Source organism: Lonchura striata, chromosome Z (assembly GCF_046129695.1).
Source record: "Lonchura striata isolate bLonStr1 chromosome Z, bLonStr1.mat, whole genome shotgun sequence".
Lineage (NCBI taxonomy): Eukaryota > Metazoa > Chordata > Aves > Passeriformes > Estrildidae > Lonchura > Lonchura striata.
This window is the reverse complement of record NC_134642.1, coordinates 4,259,511-4,285,905: the sequence shown is the minus strand read 5'-3', so window position 1 is coordinate 4,285,905 and position 26,395 is coordinate 4,259,511. Positions and strand designations below refer to the sequence as shown.

At 37.4% G+C, this 26,395-nt stretch overlaps 1 protein-coding gene across 2 annotated transcripts in view; it reads left to right on the top strand.

The window, feature by feature from the left end:
• GAK (cyclin G associated kinase) overlaps positions 1–26,395 on the top strand; it is a 65,135-nt gene that overhangs the window by 11,298 nt on the left and 27,442 nt on the right. For both annotated transcript variants that reach the window (XM_021550350.2, XM_021550349.3), the window contains exons 6-16: positions 1,622–1,747; positions 2,821–2,910; positions 8,828–8,963; positions 9,613–9,725; positions 10,285–10,396; positions 12,597–12,720; positions 19,072–19,121; positions 19,208–19,356; positions 23,093–23,215; positions 24,978–25,111; positions 26,089–26,283. In XM_021550350.2, coding sequence (XP_021406025.2) covers positions 1,622–1,747; positions 2,821–2,910; positions 8,828–8,963; positions 9,613–9,725; positions 10,285–10,396; positions 12,597–12,720; positions 19,072–19,121; positions 19,208–19,356; positions 23,093–23,215; positions 24,978–25,111; positions 26,089–26,283 — 1,352 coding nt within the window. The remainder of the gene's footprint in view (positions 1–1,621; positions 1,748–2,820; positions 2,911–8,827; positions 8,964–9,612; positions 9,726–10,284; positions 10,397–12,596; positions 12,721–19,071; positions 19,122–19,207; positions 19,357–23,092; positions 23,216–24,977; positions 25,112–26,088; positions 26,284–26,395) is intronic.

Genomic DNA, 26,395 nt, shown 5'->3' with positions numbered 1-26,395 from the left:
TTGGAGATTTGAAACGACTTATCTGGGTTTGAATTTTGTATTTTGAAGACAGGGGTTCATCTTTACCTAGTCAACATGCTTTAGATGAAGAAGCCCTCATTATCAGTGAGATTCTGCTGTACTCTGAATATATTTGAATTTTCCTTAGCATAAAAAAATAAGACAAAGGAGATTCTTATTCTTGGAATAGTGTCTACATTTCACACATGTCTATCCAGCCTGATGTGATTTCATTTAATATAAAAATAGGAAAATTTTTTCCTCCTTAAGTAAGCATGTACTAAATTACTTTGGGGAAAAGAAAATAAGACCACTCTTCTAGAAGTAAGTGTGTTAGTTATTTTCAACACTCTCGATGAAAGCTTTGATGTTAGCTGTTATTATACCCCATAAATATAAACCTAGCTTTGGTGACAGAGCGCTCCTTTCCTGGGTTTTTTGCCTGGTACCATTGAACAGGCTTTTAGGTTGTGAGGTTGTGTCAAAGACATGTTGAGCATTTTCACTGAAGTTTCTATATGCTTTTGTAGAAAAGGTGCATCTCTCTTCTGAAAAAAAAAAAAAAAGTAAAAAAACCTCTTTACAAATTAATACACAATTTCTTTCATAGCCAGCTGCATAGACATTGAGCTAGTGCTGTAATTCAGAACTGTTTTTTCTTCTCAAGGAATATACCTTCCTGACAGAGTTGAAACATGGGAAAAGACAGGAATTTGGTTTTGTGCAGGTCTCATGTTGCAGAGGCTGCAAAACAAGATTAAATGATTGTTGTGCTGCAAGAAGCAGAGGCTTTACTACAGCCAGGAGCCAAATAGGGACCATTTAACTGTGCTACCCTTTTTAGCAGTCTAAACTAAAGTCAGCAGCATAGAAAACTGTAAGTCAGAGTTTTGAGCCAATTGACTTTTACACCTTTTCCTAACTTTATCCAGAGGTACAAATTTTATTTTTCAATCCTTTTGTGATTATGACTCCAAGTACATCTGCCCAATACTTTTACTTTTTCCTTAAGTTCCTTCCACATTTCAATTAACAATACAGGATGGTTGGAATTTATGAAGTAGAAAAAGGCAGGGATAATGGATGAGCTATCCAGGCATCATGTGGTTCTGAAATAGCTGTTTCTGTCTCTGCACAGGGTCACAGGTGCTTCTTTTTGGGTGTCTCCTAGCAGCCTGCTTCTCTACTAGTACCTTCCTGGTTTTTGCCTATAGCAGTCCTAACCTTCATCCCACTGCAACTGAGCTAACAGTGTTCAGTTTTATGCCTGAAAACATTTGGATGCTTCTACAAGTTCTCATGTGAAAAACTGGCCTTTTTTTAGGCTCTGATGAAATTAATTTTTATTTCCCCTGAGGTTTATTTCTTGCTCTCTGGAATGTTTCTGCTCTCTGGAATGTTTCCTGTTCATGGTGTGCTTGGTGCTTCCTTTCAAAACTTGGCTAGGTTGCTACCATATAAAACTACAGTAATATCTGAAATCTTTGTTTTCCTCTAAACAATATTTTTGGCTGAAGTGATTAGTTTTTATTTGTATGCACAAGTAAGATGATATGTATAAAAGCATTTGTGTTAGGGCAAAAAAGACATGTTCTTTAAATCTGTTTACATTTTTTTGAAGGTGGAAAATTTGCTTATTAGTAATCAGGGGACAATTAAACTTTGTGACTTCGGTAGTGCTACAACTATAGCTTACTATCCTGACTACAACTGGTCTGCACAGAAGAGAGCAGTGGTTGAAGAAGAGGTGAGACTATTTTAATGTGATTTAATTCTAATATCAACAGTGGATTATTTTAACTGTTATTATTAATCGTATTAATTTATGAGATATCTAAGACAACTGAAGAGTCTTTCAGTTAGAGTGTTATTTATAAAATTTTGATTCTGTATTCGTTTTGCTTGAGTTCAAAAGCTGTCTGCAGTTACACTCATAGTTTGTGTTCTGTAGCTACATGTAGAAACACTACTTCAGCATGGTGAGTGTCCATTCTGCAGTCAGCTGTGAAAATAAAAGTGGTTGCTAGCGCTTCTTCTAATTGCTCTGGACAAGAAATTGGTTGTGCCACAGTCATGTCCATCTTCTGATCTCTTTTTCATCAGTTGAATGAGAGGCAGGTCTGCTCAGCATAATAGGAATGAACAGTATTGCAGTGCCTTGGACTACAGTAGCCAAATCTAGCATGCAGTGTACTTCTGCAAAGTGAATTTGTTCTTAGAGTTGAGAGTAGTGCTAGTAAATCTGGTCTAGTACATCAGTGGGAGAAATACGCTTAAGTCCATGTGTACAACTTCTGACATCACTACAAGCCCCTGTTTTGCTATCTGATATTCTTGGAAACCATTGCACTGATGAAATGATGATGTCGTACCATTCTCTTGTATAGTCTGTGCAAAAAGATGGTAGAAAAGATCATTCCAGGTATTCTTGTGACCAGAGTTTCTCTTTGGATGTGTCTGCATTGTCATTAAGTGTGCTGAGAAAGGGAGAGAGATGCACTGGAGTGTGAATTCGCTTATTGCTGATTTTTGGTATTAGTATTCATGTCTATTTTTGCTTCATGTATAACAGTCACTTTACATGCTTTGTGGACTCTTGACGATCACAATGTTATTTGAGTCCTACTGTCTTCATGTGACCTTATGTCAAAGCTGTTGTGACTATTGCAGGATCAGTTGATAGCTTTTTCCTTGACAAGTGTTTCTGAAATTAATTTAAAAAATGAGAGTACTATCCATTCTACATGGAGAGCTGTTTCCTTGGTTTAATGCTGTTAAAGCTCATTGTTCAAGACTGTTTCAACAAATTGTCTTCTCCAGATCACAAGGAATACAACACCAATGTACAGGACACCAGAAATGATAGACTTGTATTCAAATTTCCCAATTGGTGAAAAGCAGGACATTTGGGTAAGAAGTCTCTTTTCTTGCTGCATCATAGTTGCTTATGTTATAGTGAAACTGGTTTTGCAGGCTTTGTGTTAGTTTGTTGATAAATAATTAAAGCACCAAAATAAATGTAGGATGCTGTCTTAGACCAAAATAAACTTAAGTAGTATGGATTCTGTATCTAAATGTTAAAAGAATAAGATGTATTGTGCAAGGTTTTTTTCCTGGATCAAATTTGACTTCTATTTGAGAGGCAATGCTGAACTTCTCTAACATTTGGTAGAACTGTTGCCTAGTTGGAGCCTGCCACCATAAATCCAGAATACTTAAGAGTCCTTAGATTCAAGTTCTTGCTTTTCATGCTCTGCCATGCATATGTAATCCTGGGACAGCCTATTGCTGAGTTCAAAATGGTTATGTCCAAGTAGGGAATGCAGCTAAAATACTGACAGATACTATGAATGAGAACAATGCAGAGATCATGCTTTGTGTAGAAAGGATGAATGTTCATGTTCACTAAAAAATCTGTAGCGAGAATCAAAGGTAAATATTAAATCCTCAGCTGTACCTTTTCCAGCTACATAATGCTGAGGTACTCACCAGTAGTGTAGCACTTAGTGACTTAGTTTATGGCATGTTTTTTACAGAGGCAGGTGTCAAGCTCTTCAGTTCTTACCTGTATTATTAGTGTATCACAAGCCAAATGGAGGAAATGTAATGCTGGTGCTTTAAAATATTTTTTATGGAATCTTAGAACTTCATTCAGTTTATTAAATTAGTTGCAAGATATTGTGGAAACTCTTGTTCCGTTTCTACAGCTGTTGGTGACATCCTTGTGGCATGTGAAGAAACACCAAGTAAAACACATTTTTTCTGACTATTTGGTCTCTTCATGTGCATTAAATACTGTCAAGTCTGAGCCAGGATTTCAGAGGTTGGAAGAGACCTTCAAGATGGCTGAGACCAGCCCATGCCCTAACACCTCAACTAAACCATGTCACCGAGTGCTACATCCAATCCTTTTTTAAAGACATCCAGGGATGGTGACTCCACCACCTCCCCAGGCAGACAATTTCAGCACTTTATCACTCTTTCCATAAAAACCTTTTCCTGATATCTAACCTATATATTTTTCTTGGTGCAGCTTGAGACTATGTTCTCGGGCTCTCTCAGTTGCTGCCTAGAGAAAGAGACTGACCCCCCACCTGACTACAACCACCTTTAAGGAAGTTGTAGAGAAGTTGTAAGGTTACCTCTGAGTCTCCTTTCTCCAGACTAAATAACCCCAGCTCCCTCAGCCATTCCCCACAGGCTTTGTATTCCAAGCCCCTCACCAGTCTTGTTGCCCTCTGGTCACACTCCAGCATCTCAACATCCTTCCCAAACTGAGGGGCACAGAACTGGACACAGCACTCAAGGATGTGGCCTCACCTATGCTGAGTATAGGGGAAGAATCACTGCCTTGGTCCTGCTGGCCACACCATTCCTGATCCAGGCCAGGAGCCATTGGCCTTCTTGGCCCCCAGGGCACACTGCTGGCTCATGCTCAGCCGGCTGGCAGCCACTGCCCCAGGTCCCTTTCTGCCTGGGCACTGTCCAGCCACAGCGTACCCAGCCTACAGCAATGCAGGGGTTATTGTGGCCAAAATGCAGGACTCGGCACTCGGACCTATTAAACTTCATCTTGTTAGACTCTGCCCATCCATCCAACTGTTCCAGGTCTCTCTGCAGAGCTGTCCTACCCTCCCCAACAGATTGACACATGATCCCAGCTTACTGTCATCTGCAAATTTACAATGAAAGACTCAACACCCTCATCCATGTTGTCAGTAAAAATACTGAACAGAGCTGGCCCAGCACAGAGCCCTGAGGGACACCACTGGTGCCTGGCCCCAGCTGGATGCAGCACTGCTCACCAGCACTCTCTGGCCCGGCCATGCAGCCAGTTCTGAACCCAGCACTGAGTGCTCCTGTCCCAGCCATGAGCTGCCAGCTTTTCCAGGAGTGTGCTATGGAAGAGTCAAAGGCCTTGCTGAAGTCCAAATATACAACATCCACAGCCTTTCCTGCATCCACCAGGCCGGTCACTTGGTCATAAAAGGAGATCAGGTTGGTCAGGTGGGACCTGTCCCTCCTAAACCCCTGCTGGCTGACACCCTGGCCATCCTGTAGATGCTGCACGATGATACTCAGTATAAACTGTTTCATTACTTGCTGGATGCTGAGATCAGGCTGACTGGTCTGTAATTACCAGGATCCTCCTTCCTACCGTTTTTGTGAATGGCTGTCACACTGGCCAGCTTCCAGTGATCTGGAACCTCCCAGTGAGCCAGGACTGCTGGTAAATGATGGAGAGTGGCTTTGCAAGCTCATCTGCCAGCTCCTTCATCACCCTGGGATAGATCCCATCTGGGCCCATGGATTTATGAACATCCAGCAGCTCAGCAGTTCTCTGATGGCTTCCTCCTGGATAACAGGGGACCATTCTGCTCTTTGACACCATCTGCCAACCCAGGAGGACACTTGTGCTGAGGACAAGCTTCCCACTGAAGACTGAGGCAAAGAAGGCGTTAAGCATCTCTGCCTTCTCCTCATCTGCTGTTGCTGAGTTCCCTCCCACACCCAGTAGAGAACAAAAGCTGGTCATAACCTTCCTTTTGCCATTAATATATTTATAAAAACATTTTTATTGTCCTTCAAAAAAGTTGCCAAATTAAGTTCAAACTGAGCTTTGGCCTCCCTAACTTTTATCCTACGTGCCCTAGCAACCCCCTAAAATACTTTCTGAGATACCTGACCCTCCTTCCAGAGATGATACATCCTCTTTTTATTCCTAAGTTCCTTCGAAACCTTGTTGCCCATCCAGATTTGCCTTGTTAACGTCCAGTCAAAAACAAAACTAGAAATGTGTTTAATAAAAACCTCACTCAAAAGGGCAGTTGCAGTTTATTTTTTGTTTAAAACAACTCTGTATATGTTAGTGTTAACATGATGTTTTGGGAAGATGTATTTCATTTACCATACCTGAGTTGGAACATATTATTCTGTATTCTTTCTTTGTTCTTTGGGTTCAATAAAACTATAAAAGTATTTGGCAGTGGAGTATGGCCCTATGTATGGAATCATAAATGATTGTAGTTTGTAGGATAAAAAAAAATTTCAAAGGAAAAAGGTAGAGTCATTAACACTTTTGAGTCTGTGTATTTGTCTGTGTGAGCTTAAAGTAAGTCTTAGAACAGCAGCATAGATGAAAGGTTAATTATCAACCACATTGATTCCACACTGGGAATGTGGTTAGGTGTCCTTAAAAGTCCAAAGTTTTTTAAACTTGGCTGACTGCTTTCTGTACATTTCCTACCTAAGTCTAAAGATCAGAAAATAAACACTAAATCCAAATGTTTTAGTTACTTGTTTTCAAAATTAATGTGAATTCCTGAACTCAAATTCAACTAGTGACAGGCCTTATCAAGTGATTTTTCTCCATGTTTGAAAGGCCCTTCATACCCTCTCATTCTCAAAGATTTCTGAAAAAGCAAAGGAGTTGACTTTGGAAATGTTTAAGGAGCAAAATTTCAAAGCTGGGTTCTCCTTACCAATATCTAATGAAAAAAATGTAATGGTCTGTGCAAGACATCCTGCAGATTTTAATTCAATGTGAGCTAAACAATGTCTTCACGTTTCATGTAGTTTAATTTGACTTAATTTTACTTGGGTCTAATATCTGTGGCATCCTGCAGCTGTACTGTAGAACAGTATGCAGCTTGCTTCCTGAAGCTAGTCAGGGGAAAAAGAACAATATTTTTATTTGTTCCACACAATCCCACCCCTTCCTTATCTCCTCAGTCCCGAAATGCTATCTGAACCCTCCAGAAACTCCACTGTCACCTTAAGGAGGTTTTAAATTAGTTGCTGGTAAAGGCCCTATAGCAGGTCAAAAAGTTACTCCTACTTTGTGGTTCTGCTTTTTTACCTTCTGTCATGAGAGTTCTCAGATGGATCTGGATAACGTCTGTAGAAGGACTGTGCAGCTTTGGGACAACATCTTGAGAATGGGCTCTTCTCAGCAGTGCTGAGGTTTTGTGGATGGTGTTAGGTTTGAGGAGTTGCCTCCCTGCAACTGAAATTGCCTTCTAACCAAATTGAATGACGGTGTTTAAAACAGCCAGAATTTATCACAGTTACAATCCTAAGTTACAGATAAAACGGAGGAAATTAAAAACATTCTCCAGCAATTGAAGCAAAAATCAAATCTGAGTGGCCTCTCAATTTCCTGTGTGTTCAGCTTGGTGCTTTTCTCTCCTGTGTGGCTGTGGGTGCTTTCTCCTGATGTGCAGAGTGTCTTGGACTGCACAGGGAGTAGTTTCATTCTTCTGACTAAATGATGATCTGCTTTATGAGCAAGCATTTAGTGGAAGAGTAGACGAGTATTTTCTGTACTGCCCTGCTGTATTAGTTAGTGTGGACTGTATGATGCTTCCACATACAGGTTACAGAGTGGTTTTTTTCCACAGCCTGACAAAAATTTGCAAGAATATACAGAATTAGCATATATGCTCTATTTCTGGTACTGGACTGAGAGACTCACAAAGTATTTTGGAGTAACTAAATCCCTACACCTCAGGGACTGCAATAACTTTCAGACCTTATAAGCTGTTCTTGGGATAAATTGATAACCAAGGGCAGTTGGAGATGGTGCACACAGAGGTCTGGAGACAGTGAGCAGTTTTCTTATGTACCATCTTCAATGGATTGCTTCATTTGTGAGGGCTATAAAGGCCCAAATGCTTATATAACTATACATACTGGGGTTCATAAGAACCTTAGAGGAGGAATTTTCCAACTCACTGTGTCAACAGTTATGTGGCGGCATTGGGTGCTTTATTATCAAACTTTTATAGGTGAAATGGAACATGTTTCAGTTCCAATATTCTAACTCTGCATATTTCATATCTTAATATATTTGAAAAAATATATATCAGTTTACATTTACTTCAGTAACATATTCAGTTATCCCAGCTAATTCTTAACACCTGGATTATTCAGAGATTAGAATTCAGAACTAAATTCTGTCTTTGTTAGTTGTTGCCTTCTCACTTTATAAAAATTTCAAAATGGACACAGGAAGGAACTTGGAAGTTCCCAGGATGTAGTAGTCCAGAGTCTGTGATTTTTGAGGCTTGAATGAACTTGTCTGAAAATAGTCTTAAATTTTATTTGTCCCAAGGGTTGAATAGCCATCTGACTGTAGAGAATAAAGGGAGTGTCATTTTGGGCTTATTTTCCTCAAACCTTTATCAGAAGATGCTTTTTAGAGAGTGTTGTGTGTCTCCCTACAATTTTAAGCAATTTGCTTAATGCTTACATAATCAACTAGCTTTTGTATTGCGTAACAATGGATCTGAGTTAGACTAAATTCTGTCTTGACAAATAAAATGTGTCTCCTTGCAGCACAGGATGGAGACATAAAACAAAACTTCTGAACTTTTTTTGAAAGAATAATCCTGCTTTTGAACATGTTCAGATTGGCAAGACTAGTCATTTCTATATGCTTTGAAATTCATAAAATGAAAATTTCTTGTAATGACTTATAAATGATTTAAGAAAAAAAAGACAGGAATAGTTTTTCCAAATGACAAGTGATAGGACAAGAGGAAATGGCCTTAAGTTACGCAAGGGGATGTTTAGGTTGGATGTTAGGTAGTATAGAAAAGATTTCTTCACTCTAAGGGTTATTAGGCACTGGAAGAGACTGTCCAGGGCAGTGGTAGAGTTACCATCCATGGAGGCATTTAAAAGATGTGTAGATATGGTATTGAGGGACACGGTTTAGTGGTGGATTTGGCAGTGCTGAGTTAACATTTGAACTTGAGGATCATAAAGGTCTTTTCCAGCCTGAAGTCCCCATGATCCTATGCAGTATTTCTGTTTACCTCTGTAGGCTCTGGGCTGTATCCTGTACTTGCTGTGCTTTAGGCAACACCCATTTGAAGATGGAGCTAAACTTCGCATAGTCAATGGAAAATATGTTATCCCACAAAATGACACTCGCTACTCTGTGTTTCATGATCTCATTCGTAAGTTTATAGTGTTGTTTTATTTGGTGTCTTTGTGGATACATGTTCTTATTAACAATTGTTTTACTGATAGTTAAATGTTATTGACATGTGGAGGTGATAAACTTCAGCAACTTCTTATTTTATTGGTAATCTTAATACATTATAGAAAATTATTAAAAATTATACATTATAGAAAAATTATGAAATTTTATGTGAAACTTGCTTTTTTAGTTTCTTTTAAGCGTCTTGCACAGTATCTGAATTAGTCCATTGGAACAACCGGTGTTTTAATTTGGTTTCTTTGAACTTGCTTAAAAAATTGTTTGCTTTAGGTTTCAGATAGGTTACTGGAACTGTTAATTACTGTTCCAGAACTATATGAGACTGCAGTATTATTAAACACAAAGTTACCTCTGATGTTCTTTATTAACTGATCCCCAGGTGTAATCTTGGAAATATTATTGATCCTATGGAGTGTTGTTTTTTTCTTACGGATACTATTATGAGACTTTCATTTGGATATTGATTTAGTAGTTTCTCCACTCTGTTCATGTGTTTACTTATTGCCCTGGATACTTATTGCCCTGGAATGTATTAAAAAAATTATTATCAGTTGGGAGAAAAGCTTTGAAGGGTTTGTTACATTGTCTGGACCTTCTTTTTTTAGGCTCCACTTTGAAAGTGAACCCAGAGGAGAGACTGTCAATCACTGAACTTGTGAACCAACTGCAGGAGATTGCAGCAGCAAGGAATGTCAATCCTAAATCCCCTATCACAGAGGTAAAAATGTCTCATAAGAAGTATAATTGATTAGGCCTCCTTTCTGTCCTCTGCAGTGTATGTGCATTTAGGAAAAGATTTCAGAACAGGTCCCCTGATCCTTTGTATTTTGAAAATTTTGCACTGTTTTATTTTAAAGTTCAGTTGAATTGATCAGTATCACTTATAGGATCTTTGAAGATATGCCCATTAAAGCACAGAGACCTTAAAAAAAATATAGTATTTCTTACTGCTTTTTGAAAACCTTTTCATCCTCTTGCTTTGTTCTTTAGTATGCTAGCACTCTGTTTGACGTGCTGTGTTCTATCATAATTAACTTGCTCAGAAAAATTTTGTATATGAAGGCTCTGCTTACACTAACTTGAAACCCACTTGGGCATCTCCTGTTCAATGCTTAATACGCACTATACTTCAGGTGAGTAAATTAGTGTATCTTAACTTTCTGGCTTTGTCCTGAGGTTTAGTTTGATTGTTCTCACCAAAGAGCAGTAATTTGCCAAGCATAGCAAGGTGGCTAAATTAGCAAGGAAATTCTCATTTGGAGTATTATTCTCCTCAGCTCCTGGAGCAAAATGGAGGCTATGGAAACAATGCTCAGCCTCGGACATCTGTGACATCTGTTTCACAGAGCTCCAAGCCTGCAGGGCAGCTCAACAATTTGTACAATGCAGGTATGTTCAAAAACAGATGTCATTATAGTATAAAGACAATTGCATATCTTCCATGGGGGGAAAAAAGTAATTTGGGGATTTTAGATATTTTGCACTACTACCAGCTCTTTGTTATTCATACCATTGCTTCTAGCCTTGTTTGTTGTTTATTTTTTGGGGTTTTTTTTGCAAGGTTTGATTTTTTGTTGATATGCAAATATGAATTTATCAGGTTCATTGCTGTGCAAGATAAATGTTATGTTTCCTATGGAAAATAATTTAAAGTGCACTATTGACCAGTAGAGGCAGGAGTGTTGACATAAGTGAACTAAAAAGTGGTGTGGTTTTAAGAAGCAATAATGGTCTAACAAATAAAAGCTGTAGAGGAAGAGTCTTCAGGTTATGACAAACAGGTGGAAATAGCGTATTTTAAACCCTGAATTATTTTTATTCAATGAGGCAATAATATTTAAAAGTGCATTGTCTAAAGGGCAGCATTGAATAGTACTTTGCATTTAAACTGTTAAAAATCCTCAGGTTCTGCAGTTTAATTGAAAGGTTGTTACCTTGTGGCAGAAGGTACTGAAATCAGGACATAGCCCGAGTTTGTGTTCAATTTTTGCAAGGTAAAAAAAGCAACAGTTGCCTTCGCTTTTCAAGAGGAGCTATTTAACAACAGATGTGTTAACAACATAAAAAGATAGCAGCTATTTGTGGTGTGTTACCACTTTGTGTTAAAATAGGCTTCATGTCTGACTAAATACAGAGTACTTAATAAATGCAGAAGAAATTGTAGGGATTGTGGCTATGGACCATAGTAGTTCAGTAATGCCTGGAAATTACTGACCTTATATGTGTTTATTTTATACTGCAAAAAGTCTGTATGAGGAAGAAATACTTCTGTAAGCACCTGGGTCCACCTCTCCCTCATTTTTTCTCCTGCCCAAAAAGACTTTGGATCTCCCCATGATACTTTGCAAGTGCATCTGACAGTGATAGTAGTCTAAAGTTAGACTTTCATTCCCAAAAGATCCATATTCGACAGCCCCAAAGGGAAAAGGCAGCAGTCTAAATTTGGTCTTGTGGCTATCCAGTCAGCACTTTCAGGAACAGCTGTAGCTGGTACTGCCTTGAATCCAGCTAGTTATAGGAGCATTGTCCAGTCTGGACTTCAGGAGAGGCTTGCACTGTAGGATGTCAGTGGTGAGGAGAAGGAGCTGGAGTTCCACTTGAGAAAAACAGTTGTTGGATTATCAGAACTAAATGGAATCAACTAAAACATGTCTCCAAAATGACACAATTAAAAGCTGACGTACTTAGTCTGTAGAAAGAGATAATCCAGAGTACATTCAGTTAAAAATACTTAATATAGTAAAGAAAACAAGCTTGATAGGCTTATTTACATCTAGTTTTTTACTATTCTTTCTGCACCCATATTAACTATTATATCTGAATATGGAGCACTTAAATTAGTGTAGAAGATATCAAGGGACTATTTCATATTGTATTCAGTTTTCCTTCCAGCTTGATATTTCTTGCTTGATATTAATTATGATGAACCTTCAATGAGACAAGGGATATTAATTTTCATGGGGAAATGTTAAAATTGGGTAACATTTATTGCACTAATATGTGTATATCAATTTCTGTGGAAGAATACAGCATCCTAATGCAATTATAATCAAAAGTCTGTCTGGTCATCTGTTTTGTGCAAGAATGCCTACTATTTGTTGTATACAATGATATTAATAGGTATATTGTGCTGTGATGTTGTGCTATCTGGGATGTTGTGCTTAAAACTTGAGCTTAATTATGCCAGCTGCTTATGAAGCCCTACATTAAAATGTGTCTACTGGATATGATTTAGTAGATCTGGTTATGGTAAGCTGCACTTTAGAAACTGGTACTAAAGAAAGGCAATGTTTGCATTGACACTATGAAACATATGCCTTACTTCCAGAATTTTCTATCTTGTTTTCTCATAAATACAGACAGCAAATTAAACAATGTGTTAGGTATATTACTGGTACTTCCTGACTGCTGGAAGTACTATTTTTTTGTGGAGGTCATATAAGGAGAAATTTGGAACTGTGAACCTTACAGCAAGGTATAGCCTGAGTGTGCATTCACTGTATTCCAGCTTTATAGGCAACATACTTTAAGTCATATCCTGGAATGGGCTCCATAATAAAGTACAATTATTTTTATTCAACTACTCTAGGCCTGACCGTTGCGGAATGCGACCAGACTTATGGAGGGTTCTTTGATATTCTGAGGGGTGGAACAGAGCGATTTTTCACTAATATTAAGGATACATCTTCTAAAGTTATCCAGTCTGTGGCCAAGTGAGTAAAAAAACCCCAAAAAATAAAAAATTGTGCTGATAAGAGTTCTAAATGAAGGCACAGGAGTTTACTCCAGAAATGGTAAATTCAGCATATTTGTCCAAGTTTGAGCTGTAATAGCTGATAGCTACCCCTGAGATTTTATGTATGATATTTATACAAAAGTCATTTCAACAGTCATGTACCAGAATTGAGAATGTTGCAGTTAGAGCCTGTCTGTAGGTACTACTTACCCTGCTGTGCTTCAAATACTGAAAACTTTTGAGACATGAGGAGGTGGGGCTGAGCAACATGCAGAATTGAATTATTATTTAAGGCCTTCATGAATATAAGAGGAATTAAAAAGATGAAGTGGTGAAATGTACAAATCAAGGGAATGGATGTGAGGAGGGGAAAATACCTGCAGGGAAATAAGCTCTTCAGTTTAGTTTCCAGGTGGAATCCTATGCCTTCTAGACAGTGTGAGAGGCACTCTTTGTCTCCTGTGCCCTGTATTGCATGTACGAATACTCTCAAGTTTAGATGTGTATGTTTTCAGATTCATATTGTGTGATTATTCTCTTTTCTAATCAGGTTATCAGTCCCATTTCAAATATTTCTAATACTTCCTTATGATCAATATTAATTAGTCTGTACAATTTATACATTTTTAGCTCATAATAAAATATATTTCTCATATGTAGGTTTTTTTCAGAATTTGGGTGTTACTTGTGCATAGTACTGCTTTTAAAGTATTTATAATGATCAGGTAAGTAAGATTTGTAGATACTGCAATTCTATATCTACTTCAAGTGTGTTTTTAGCTGTTGGCTCTTACACTTAGTATGTTAAAACTTCTAAATATGGCTTAGAAAGGCCAGGTCGTCGTATTTTTTAAAAGTTGCAAAAGCTGCACTGCTTTGGTTTGTCCTTAAGCTTTCTATAGATGTAACTGGGCAGTGGCATTTAACTTTTCTTCCTGTGAAAAGCACATGGACACAGGGCAGGGAGATGTACAAGGGGAGCAAACTGTTGAGTGATGAAAAGCATTTCTGACTAAGTTATAAGCCCTACTTTCCCATGGCTGTCTATTAGATCTTACTGTGTTTTTGTTGTGCGCTACATGCATCTGAAGTACTCCTACACTTCATTTTATTATTCTCTTGACTCCACATGGCTTTCTGGGTGCACCTTCATCACTTAGTTATGTTTGAAGCAGTTTTCTCTTCCTGCTCTTGCAAGTGGTTTCTTCATTAAAGGCTACTGGAAGTTTAATCACTTTTTTTGAATTTCATCTTGTGCAGTTTTTCCCTTTTCTAGCATTGGGTTAGGACTATCTAAAATTAAATTTTTAATATGGAATGGCTTGTGTTGTGGTTACACCTTAGTTTTATTTCTCTTACCTTACAGTGTGTGTAACTTTTTGCTTTGTGTGGTTTCCTTTGCTTTCCTAGTAAGTGTAGTGGGCAAGGAATAAAACAGTAACTGTACATTCAGCCACATCTGCAGAGCTCATCTAGCAACTTCTGAAGTACTGGACAGTGAGTACTGGCTGTCTGAACAGATTCTGTTCAGTTCTCATCTAAGCAAAGACTTATTTTGGGCAGCCACCATAATCTAAACAGTTTGTCTTATTGTTGAGACTTAGTATGCCTTTTCTTAGTCTCTAGTTAGTGTTCTGTGGCTGAACACAACAGCTTAGTGCATGGCTTGTTGAACTTAGTAAATATTAGTCAAAGGAAAACTTACTACTTTTACATCATTTGTTTGAATTACAGTAAGTCACATATGGATGTTTACTAGAAGTGAATATCTTGAAAATGTAATTGTTTGACCTCATACTAGTTTGTAGCTTTTAATGGGAGGGTATGCTGTCATATCCAAATAAGAATCAATTAGCTAGAGACCTTTTAAAGCTACTGAGGCATACACATTTGTATGGACTGTGGTGAATTGACAGAGGCTTGTCAGACAGTGTATGCTATGTCCCAAGATTGACCATGAGGAGATCAATCCTTCTCAGATGTTTTGGACTCAGTTGGATGAATAAAGATTTTGTTTATGTGACTCTTGACCATCACCTTTGACATAATATGTTAAGCTATCAAACTTGTGTTTAAGTTCTGCACTATCATAAGCAAATCTTGATTTTGTGGAGCACCCTCTGTCTCTATACAAATGAGTTTTTCTTTTCTTGTATCATCTGAGTGGATTTAATCATTGGACAGAGGAGTGTGGAAAAAAGGAGGAAGTGCTCCAAGCATTTAATTCTGCTAGTGAGAATCAGTTACTTTAATACTTCATTTTCCAGTGACTGAAAGATAAACTCTCTCCACTTGTAATTTACCAATATTATTTAGCAGCCATGAGTTGTGTAGTTTTCCTTCTTTGTATTGCCTTATATTTTGAATCCTTACTGTATTTAACAGTGAAATGGCAAAACATGAATTAACATGACTAATAGTTATTGCTCTGGAGGGCCTAAGGTAGGCTAATGTCCTTTAGGATTTTAACATTGTTAGCATTTAACATTCACTATTCTCCTGAGAGTTCCACCACTGGGCTCGTGCGTTCTTAATCTGTGTCTTAATCAAGCTGAATTGTTAATTCTTTGTTTGCATCTGCTACAGGGCATGTCTGTTTCTGTCATATTCATTCTCTGCCTTCACAAATTTGTGTTGTGGATATAGCTGATACAATCGGCAATGTGAGAATACCTATTCTGCTGTTACATCTTTGACTGCCTTTCCAAAACTCTTCAACCAACATAAGAAGCAGACATTCCGGAAAAATTACAATGTCTTTTCTTTGTCATGCATTTTCCTCACCCCACTTAAGCACTTATGGAGTCTATAATTTCATACGGTAGGCTCTCTCTTTCCTACTTATCATTGCTTTATTGAATTACAAGGGTTAGTTCCTTTGTCTGCAGACAGACTTCTATCTTGACAAATCCAAACTACAGTGTATGATTTAAGTATTTTGTTGTTGTGATAAAAAGAGCTTAATTTTTTCTCTTCTGTAGCTGCCTTTAGCTTGATTCTGAATTTGGTCTCTTATTATTCCTAATAAATTATAAGATCTGAAAACTGAAACACACATTACAGTCTGCTCAGAGTAGGAGAGTAAATGAGGACCATCTTCATTGTCCCCCAGACTAGCTCAATTGCAGATGTCATAACTTCTGATGCAGGTTCTGGTCAGGCAGATACAGCAGCTGTTAGTAACATGGAGAGAACAAAGTGCAACAGAGGTTCAGCCCCCTTGTTACGAACTGCCTTAAAAGCAAGGATCAGTGTGGAGATGGAGAAGATATGCATTGCTTTGTGAAGTGGCACCATCTGCACAGACAGGAGCCTCGATCCAGCAGATGTGCCCATATGTGCCTGAAAGCTCAGCCTGCAGCTGTGCAGCCACAGCATTTCTCTGTTAAGCTCAGAGAATTTTTTTTTTCTTGCTTGTTGAGCTTCTGTGCCCTTTTTTTGGGCGCCAGTTTTTATGCTTATTGAGGCCTGCCTCCATACAAATGGGTTACAAATGCCCTGCCAAAAAAACATAGCTAAAAAACATAGCTAAATGTTTTAAGGATAGGATCAAAGCAGCAGGTAAAACTTGTGATCAGTCTTCCTTTGCTTTGTCAGAACAATCTCTTTTGATGAAAAAATTATAATGTAGTAATCTAGGAACAATTACCTACCTTTTATGCTTGCTTTCTTGGATTTTAAGGTAATTTTATTTCTTGTTTAGTATTTTATTTAATGGATCTTTTCATTGCACCAGGTAGTTGCATGATTAATTCAGTTTCATGAAACAAAATCAAGTGGGAACAGATTGATGTAAATTTTAGTGCTGTTTTTCTTCCTGGATTTTAAAAAATAAACTGAAAAAAAGATGGATAGATTTTTTTTCTAATCTTGTAAGTGTAGAGATGTCTGGAGGAAGATTGCTTAGTGTTAGGGCAGTATTTAAATTAATGGTTTAAAAGCTCACATTGTAGCTGTGCTGGTTAGTCTGTTATTCTTTGTTCTTTATCATCTTCAGTTGTTAGTAAACAGATGATAGTGTTGTAGAATTTTGTAATGTGTGTTATCTAGTTTATTTTGTGAGTTTAGTTGCTAATTTTAGTTCCATTGTTTTTAATTTGCTGGAATTGTCTGTTGTTTAATATTACTTGTGGTCTTCAGGTGCATGATAATGCCAACCATTTACACAGTGAGAAGTTTTTAACATGTAGTTAGAACCTCTTACTTTTGCTTTGATATTTATTCTGCAAAATCAGAATTCCTGTCTTACTTGCTTCATTTCATAGAATCAAGCAGTAGTTTTGATTGGAAGCAGCATCTAATTCTAACCCCTGAGCTGTGGGTAGGGACACCTTCAACTAGACCAGGCTAATATCCATCTGCTCTCTTTCAGTTTAAAGCCATTTCTTCATATCCTGTCATTACATGCCCTTGCTAGAAGTCCCTTTCCAGCTTTCTTGTAGGCCCCCATTAGATATTGTAAGGAAATAATCCCCTGTCTCCATACAGAGACTAGACTAGTCTAGTCCTGTCCCACAGTGAAGTAGTCCCTTTTTCGAAAAAGTCTGGTATCATCAGAGAATTAAATGTTGGTGTCATATCATACCTTTTTTTTTTTTTTTTGAGCTTAATTAGAACCTTAAAAACACACAGAGTTTCCCATGTTGCGCCACAGACTGAAAACACTCCATATAGGTCTATGTTTGCATGCTTTTCTTCTATTATACATATATAATGTATATTTTTGATCAGTCATGCTAACCTCCATCATTACTAGCAAACAGTAAAGAATCAAAACTTAGCGTTCTTTCTTGGTGTTTCAAAATTTGAGTGTAGTATCCTAGGTCTGCCTTTCTAAGCAGTGTCTTGAAATTTTATTGTGATATAGAAGTTTTGTTAGTAGTGATCTAGAGTTTTGCCTCTGAATTAATGAAATATGCATCATGTTGTAAGGACATTTTGATATTCTGGAGTTAATAGGCTACTGAGATATTTAATTTAGTGTAACTCGAATTCACCCATTAGTCTAAATCAAAATCTGTTGGTGAGTTTTGTTTTTATTTTGGCAATCCAGGAGTGCAGACCAGTGTAGTTATACTCAAGCCCGTTGGCCTGCACTGGTTCTCTTCAGTTTTATTCTCTTGCTTTTTCATTCTGCTACATAGCAGATACCATAGAAACAAAAAAGTATTAGTGGTCTCAAATTAGTTAATTGGTGACATAATGGGGATGATTAGGTTAAGGTGCAGGCAATTGACCTAAGGATCACTGGGAGATTTTCTGAAAAGGCTGCACTTTTAAACTGTGCACAGTTGTATAAGAGAGAGATGAGTAATGACTAATGCCTTGCTCACTTATGGGAGTTCTGGAAATGAATTTTTTGTAATTATTTAAACGAGGGAAGAGATTGAGGTACTCTCTGTGTTGAGTGCAGGTAGCTGGGGTTGCAGCTGCAGTGGGAGCTGCAGGTTGAGCTCTGGCTGTGAGCCTGAGACAAGAGGTCTGGAATTGCCAATGTTTAGCACAGCAAAGGGCACAGGACCTGTGACCAGCCAGGACACTGAGGCACTCAGCAGGAAGACCCCAGACCTTGGCACCCATAAACTGTGAGAGCATAAAAGCTCTCTGTTTCCTTTCTTGGGAGTCCCTCCTGGGAGGCAGCAGCTCCAGCTGTTACTTGGTTGCTGCAGGAGGATTAAATAACTAAAACCGAACTCAGTTCTGGGACTCTGCTATGGGAAGCCTGGAGTCCAACTGGTAAGGAAACCAGCTCTGACTGTGTGAGTGCAGGATGTGTAGGGGGTCAAGGGGTCTTCAGTCCTGGCAGTGACAGGTCTGGTGGTGGTTCAAGTATGCTGCCAGAGTCCTTCCTGAATGGCTAGACAGGGAAGTGTTCTTAACTCTGTGCATATGGAATTTGGATATTGGGCAGCATGGCCATCTATGATAGATAGTAACATGCTAAATTACATAGTTATGTAATTTAAACTTTGATGTTCTGTTCATTAAAGATATTAATGTATCATCATTAGGCTTTCAAACTGACACCCTTCAGTGTGTTTTATCAGTAAGAGCAGGGGCTAGAGGAGTGAGTTAAAGATTAAAGGTATTTGTATAAAATCCCACAGATGATTTTGGTGCCACTAATTTAAATGCGTAACTGCTTAAACATGATATCTGTTCTGAAAGCTCTGTTTTGAAACTCTGGAAATGTGAATGTAACAAGCCTCAGATGGAAGAAATTAAACACTATTCATGGTGGTGGGTGCCACCTGAGAGATCTGGCTTTTAGACTTATGGCTTGAATGGTTATGTGTCCCAGTATTAAAACCAATATGTTCTCTTTCAGTTATGCAAAAGGAGACTTGGATATATCATACATCACTTCCAGAATTGCTGGTATGATATCTATATATTTGTTAAACATAATTTCTGCTTGCTCTTAATACATGAAAAAATTCACTTGTTGTTTGTTCTGTCTTCAGTGATGTCCTTTCCAGCTGAAGGTGTGGAATCTGCCATCAAAAATAACATAGAAGATGTGCGGTTGTGTCTGGACTCTAAACATCCTGGCCATTATGCTGTGTACAATCTCTCTCCAAGAACATATAGACCTTCAAGATTCCATAACAGGGTGTGTATAGTTTTTGTGTATTGCTCTGAAAGGCCTTGAAACATAATTTTTCATTATATATAATATATAATAAGTTTTAATTATATATAATATATAATATATATAATATACAATATTTATATACTATATACTACATAATGTATAATAAGTTTTCATTATACCTTCAGCTTTTTATTGTAGAATAGGTTAAAGCAGGTTAATCAAAAAGAGTAAGTGTAAACACAAGGTCAAAGAGGTACCTATATTTTCCTTGTTTTTGCTTTAAAACCAAACTTGACGGGTAGCAGACTAAACTTTAATCTTAAAAAGTCTTACTAAACAGACTAAAATTGTTTTTTTTCTAGGATAGTAATATCTTTGAAAACATGCTAATTTACCTTATGTGTTTCAAATTTAAGTGGAGAATACTTAAAGTAATGAAAGTCTTACTAAAATGTCAATCTCTCCTATATTATACCATTTTCCGGTATCGAGGACATGGTGACTGATTTGCATAACCTGTTCACTGGAGTTTCTCCTTGTCCCATTACACACCATTTGACTCCCTATAACACAGCCATAGCTGACTGATTGTTCCCACCATCTTCAGTATGGTTGTGGCTTAGCTGAGCCTCCATTATCCTTCCTGGCAATTTCTCTGATACTGATATGAAAGCATTTGCCTAATTCAGCAACCAGGTATTGAGAACATCCTGTTAGATGCCAAGATATGGACTTCAGTGTTTGCTTTTGTCCTGGCTCAACAGTTGGTACTGTTACTGTGTTGTGAGGTGTCCAGCACCTTAACAGTCTGTAGTGATCATGCCCCTTCCACGCAATACTTTGTGCCAAGAGTCTAGAACCATTATTAGTTACAGAATGATAAAGCCTTGGCCTTATTATACAGAGCCATCCTTAGCATTATTTCAGTTATCAGAGTTTACTTAAAATGTTGGGGTGAGGTATATTTAATGTATTCTTTCTAGTGCTATCACTTCCTTTAGTTTCCTTGTAAACAAGATGAAGTATTGTCACACCTGGAAGAAAGCACTGCTGCCTCTTTGGTTAAATGCAATCAGCTTCTTTATGTGTATCTGGTTCGATATGAGGTCCAGGCAGAGGTTATTCAAGATGGAAGGCAAAAAACTTGATTACGCAGGAAATCTACTGTGTGATTATTTGTAGCAGGTACCTCAAAGCAAAATGTTCAGCAATTCTTTTTAGCACTAGATTGCTGGAAAGTCTGAGACTGATGTGGTGAACTGATTTATTCCACATCCTGCAAAGTGATCCATTTATAGAAGAATAAGTTCTGTGACAGGGAATTTGCTTACCAATGGATTTTTTTTTTGTTATACAAGTCTGAGGTGTCTATACACCTGGTATTTCTGATGTGTTGGTACTAAGAATGATAATATAATCTTGGTTTTGTTCAGAAGTCATTGTAGGTCATAATTAGTTGAAACATTACAGGTTCATGACCACTGTATTGTCTAGGAATATTTAGGAACGCAGTTATTTTACTTGGAAACAAACTCTAATTGTATTTGGAACTCTCACCTGCCTAATCTTGAAATTCAGATGTTTAGCAATACTGACTAATTCATTCTTCAGTGCTGGATGAGAGCAGCCATGTAGGAACCTAAAGAAGCTTAGGTTTACTTTAATGCTGGCAAAAGATGATTATGCTAAGCCTTTAAACATGATCAGAGGAGAGCAGCTTCTAAAATTCTTAATTCTGACACTTTGCTTAGAAGGTGCTTATGAAATTGCATATTATTAGTTTCTTGCTGCTTGCTATCTGTATGGATATTCTACAAATTTCTTTAATCTTGATTAAATTTAATGGAGGTTTTGAAACTAACTTCTCTGCTAGTTTTGAGTAATTTTTGGAATTGGTTGTTCTGAGAATTTGGGTGCTATCCATAATTCTGCTAATTGTCAGTATACTTAGAGCTTAAAAAACAGCTAAAGAAACAGAAAGTAATGTTGCTTTTGTTCCGTCTTGTAGGAAACCTAGTGTTTGAGTGGGAAGTGAATGGTAAATTAAAGAAAAAAAGTCAGTACTTTTTGCTTTTTTGAATACACTTTTTTTAGGCTGTGTTCTGGTCTGAAGCTGCAATGCTTCAGTATGATTCTTCTGCAGTACTGTCATTTAACTTCAGCCAGCAACCAAGCCACTTGCTTATTTCTCCCTGGTAGAAATGGGGAGGGAATCACAAGGTGAAAGTGAGGACTCGTGGGTTGAAATAAAAGCAGTTTAATAGGTAAAGCAAAAACCACAGGTACAAGCAAAGCAAAACAAGGAATTTATCCACCTTTTCCCATGGGTGGGCCGGTATACAGGAAGGCAGGGCTCCATCATGCATTATGATTCCTTTGGGAGACAAATGCCATTGCTCTAAATGTTTCCCCTTCCATTCTTTTTTCCACAGATTTATGGGTTGAGCATGATGTCCTTTGTTATGGAATATTCCTTTGGTTAGCTGGGGTCACTTGTCCTGGCTATGTCCCCTCCCAGCTTCTTGTGCACTCCGAGCCTGCTTGCTGGTGAGGTGATGTGAGAGCCAGAAAAGACTTTAACTCTGTCTAAGCTGTGCTTACCAATAAAAAAGCCAATGTGTTATTGACACTGGTTCCCTCACAAATACAAAACAGAGCCTCATTTAATTACTACAGAGAAAATTACTCCAGCTGAAACCAGCACACACTGCTGTTGTAATATTTGAGATGTACTGAAGCCCACATTGAATCCTTTGGTAAACAGGGATATAAAATATTTTTTTGACCTAGCTTTTCTTTGTTTCCTGGTGCCTTTACATAAGCTTGCACTAACAAAGAAATGTGCAATTTAAATCTATTGCAAAGTGATGCTTTCTGAAATGGCCTTATTTTTAAATGAAAATATTAGAGTACAATGAAAAGTTGTAGTAGACTTAGACTGTTTATTTCAGTCTTTTTTCCTGTGCTTGGCACAAACACAGTTTTTTGTGATGATCAGTTCAGGTAATTTATCTCAGAGTAATCCTTGAACTCTTTATCTAGATAGGAAGACATGTTGCTGATAGGAATACTTGGTCTTCAATATCTGGCAATTGCAGTTGAGACTAAAAACAAATACAAAAAAAGCTTCAAATACAAACAAAATCTTAATTTGTAACTTGCTTCCTCAATCCTTAATATATCTATTCTTTAGATGTTTCAAGTGACCCAAGAATCAAGTTTCATATCCTACATCCTACAAATGGACAGTTGATTCTAAGGATATGGATTCTTAGCAGTGAAGCTGATTTTTTTGTTAGTGTTTTGAAACAGAAATTGTAAATGGACTATTACTGAACCATTCAAGCTTTTTGAACAAAGAACAAATATTCAAAGAAGCCTTATCTTTCTGTTGTTGGGTTTTTTGGTGTTTTTTTTTTTGTTTTGTTTTGTTTTGCTTAAGTATATGTGCACAAATTAAGTTGGAAGTTGTTTTATTTTACTTCTTGTTCTAAGAATAATTCAGGTAGTAATCTGAGTACTTGATGCTTGTGCTGCAGATTTCTAGACAGAACTGAAGTTTTATTGCACTTCATCCTAAAAAATGGTATTTACACTGTGTAGCACTGCTTTTCTTGAGTGTATTTCTTAATTTCAACATGAAGATGGCATTCAAATATAAAATTGCCCTGTAGACATTTGCATAACCTAAGCTGTGGATACGTGACTATATTATCCTGTTTCTCATGTCTGTCTCTTGTCTCTCTCATTGCAGGTTTCTGAATGTGGCTGGCCAGCAAGACGAGCACCAAATCTTCAGAATCTCTATAGCATATGCAAGAACATGCATTTATGGCTGAAACAAGACCAGAAAAATGTTTGCATTGTGCATTGCCTTGTAAGAAATTTGTTTAAGTCTGAAATGCTTTATTCAATAGAGCTTTAAATTGTGAAGAAGAGTGCTCATATCCATTCAGTTTGCAATTGTTACTGGCTTTCTTTACTGGATGCCCCAGGGTCAATTCCTTCCTGCTGTGTTTGTAGGGAAGTTACTTGCATCAATTTTCTCCTTAGGGAAATTGGTATGGTAATATAGCCGTTGCTTGCTTGCATTTAGAATGGAAGGCAGTATACAGGCAGTATTAAGGGAAAGTATCCTTTTGAAGAAAGAAAAAATCTGCTCTACTCTTCCAGTATTTGCTCCAGTTTTTGTTTTCTGTACACCCATATGCGTTTACACTGCATATCCCATTGCTGTCCATATAGAATGTAATCTGTGGCCACAGAATTTCAGAAACTGACTTTAAGACTTCTGATTTACCTGATTTTGCTGGCAGCAGATTGATCTGTAGATTTCACTATTCACTAAAGTATTAACTTTGATATAACCAAAAAAAGCAAGAAAACTGTCTATAGAGCCACCTCATGTCAAACATGGTGGGAGGAATGAATTTAAAGAATACTTTGCTCAGAATTTGAAAATTAGGTCACTCTTATATTTATTTAAGAGAATTGTATGTGAAATTTTGACATTCTTATTTTGCTGCAGAGTAAAAAGTGAAACGTGACTGACTATGTGACAATACTTGCAATGCTGCTGGAAAGCATTCAAAACCTGTCTGGTGATATGGTATAGCCATCAATAGGGAGTATCACTATCAGAGTCAAAACCAGAATTTGTTAATCTGACAAACCATATTTCTGAGTTATGTAGTGTTTTGCAAGTGAAAAGCCATTTCATGTCAGCTCCTGAAAGCCAGTATAATTTTTGGTGCTGCTGTGAGGTTAGGCATCTAATTCTATATCAATGCAATACTTCTACTACTTCAGTGTCAAGTGATTGCTGGTCAAGTAGGTAAGAAGCAGATGTGCTGAATTTGCAACAGTTTTTAAACATCTTTCCCTTGAAGTGTTTTGTTCAAGGTGCCTAACTAATTTTTTTTTTTCCCATGTGAGGCAAACTTTTGTATATACATGGCTTTGTGCCAGATGTTACGTAAAGTGTACACCAGAACTTTAAGAAATGAATGATAAAAATTCTGTTCCATGTTTCCAGCTAGCAAACCTGGAGAAGTCCTGTTCTGTCAACCATTATCTCTTTTGAATCTTCTGCCTTTTATAATACAGGGATGTATCTGTGTAGCAGATACATTCCTGCAGAAAGAAGCTCAGTTTTAATCTCTTTCTCTTTGTTTCATGGCATGCTATTAACAGTTTTAGACAGAAGTCTAAAGAGTTTAATGTGGTGTAGTTCTTCTGAGTCTTTGTACTTTTCTTGCAGCAGAAATCCATGGCTATCAGTCAAAAATAGCAGTGTTCTGGGGTTTCAGTTAGCAGCCAGGAAACAAACCTTAAAAATGGGTATTAGTAACAGTAAGGTAAAGAACATAAATTGAAAATTTCAAATAGTGGTAAGCTAAAGTAGTTATTCACATTTGAACAAGAAAGTAATATGTAATATCTTTTCTATGGTTTGGAAGTTGAATGAAAAGCTTTCACACTCAGCTACAAAGTTCAAATCAAATAAAAACACTAGACTTTGGACATCATGACATTAAATAATGATAGCTTATAGGATACAGAATGGGATGTTCTTCAGTAACTTGGATAATACTTCTTCCACTAGATTTACTAACAAAGCTACATGTTTTTTTAACTAGGATGGAAGAGCAGCATCTGCTGTTGTAGTCTGTTCTTTTCTGTGTTTTTGTCGTCTCTTCACTACTGCTGAAGCTGCTGTTTATATGTTCAGTATGAAACGCTGTCCACCTGGCATTTGGCCTTCTCATAAAAGGTACTGTAAGGTACTGTTGAGGCAAGTAGTTATTCAGTTCTGATATGGTATAGGATGTGTTTAGAAAGATAAATTCTTTCAATAATGTCTGTGTTCAAACATCTGTTTTTCCAAGTACTTTGCTATATCGTGAATTAAAGATAGTTCTGAACTTTCTGAGCCTGTAAATACCCATCAGAAATGGGTCAAGTGGTGAAGAAGTGTTAGGAGTGAAGACAAGGGTATGCCAAGCTTTTGAATGCTTTCTTAATTATAAAATCCTCTTCCACATAGGTAAGATTTATTTCATGTTTCCTCGTTTATTACAATATGTTTTATTATGTCAGAACACTGCAAGCTCTGAGGGAATACCAGAAATTATTTTTGTCAACTGGGTAGAAACACCTAGTGCTTTTTTTTTGGAGTGCATGCAGAGGTGACTTGCATATACTTTGACAAATGTTTTAAAATGTTTATTTGACTTAATTTAATAGATCTTATAACTGTAAAGTGCGAATAACAAGTGACACTGGTATTAAGGGTGTTTCCTAAAAAATGATTAGATTTTGAAGGATGGGAAATAAAATATTAATTCAGTATAAATGACAGATTATGTTTTTGTACACATTTACTTCATGCATACTTAAGAGGTTCTCCACAAAATAATATATAATAATCAGGACAAATTTAAAGCCTTTAGGAAGATTTGAGTGATCCATTATGTGTAAGATACAAAATAAATAGTTCTCCTAGATTAGTGTTTTAAGACCTTTTGAAATAGTGACTGGTTTATTTTACAAGTCATTATATGTAAAGCTACAGACCCTTTTGTGTCATTTTATGAGATTTGAAAATCTGTTTGCTGGAGGTGGTGGTAAATGTTCCCACTGTTTCACTGTTAATGCTTAGTGACTGGGTAAGATGTAACTTGCTTATGTGTTCACCCGTTTCTTAGAATTTTGTGCTCTGACTAAATGAGTACCATCTGTTTTTGGCAGATACATTGAGTACATGTGTGATATGATGGCTGAAGAACCCATTATCCCTCACAGCAAGCCCATCCTGGTCAGATCGATTGTCATGACTCCCGTTCCGCTTTTCAGTAAGCAGCGTAATGGCTGCAGGCCTTTTTGTGAGATTTATGTGGGAGATGAGAGAGTAACTACTACCTCCCAGGAATATGACAAAATGAAGTAAGTACAGATTATGACTTGCTCTGAAACAGCAAATTATGTTTTTCTAGACTCTAGCATTTACATGTTTTCAAAAGGGACAGATTCCTCTGTCCCCTTTTAGCTGGTCTCA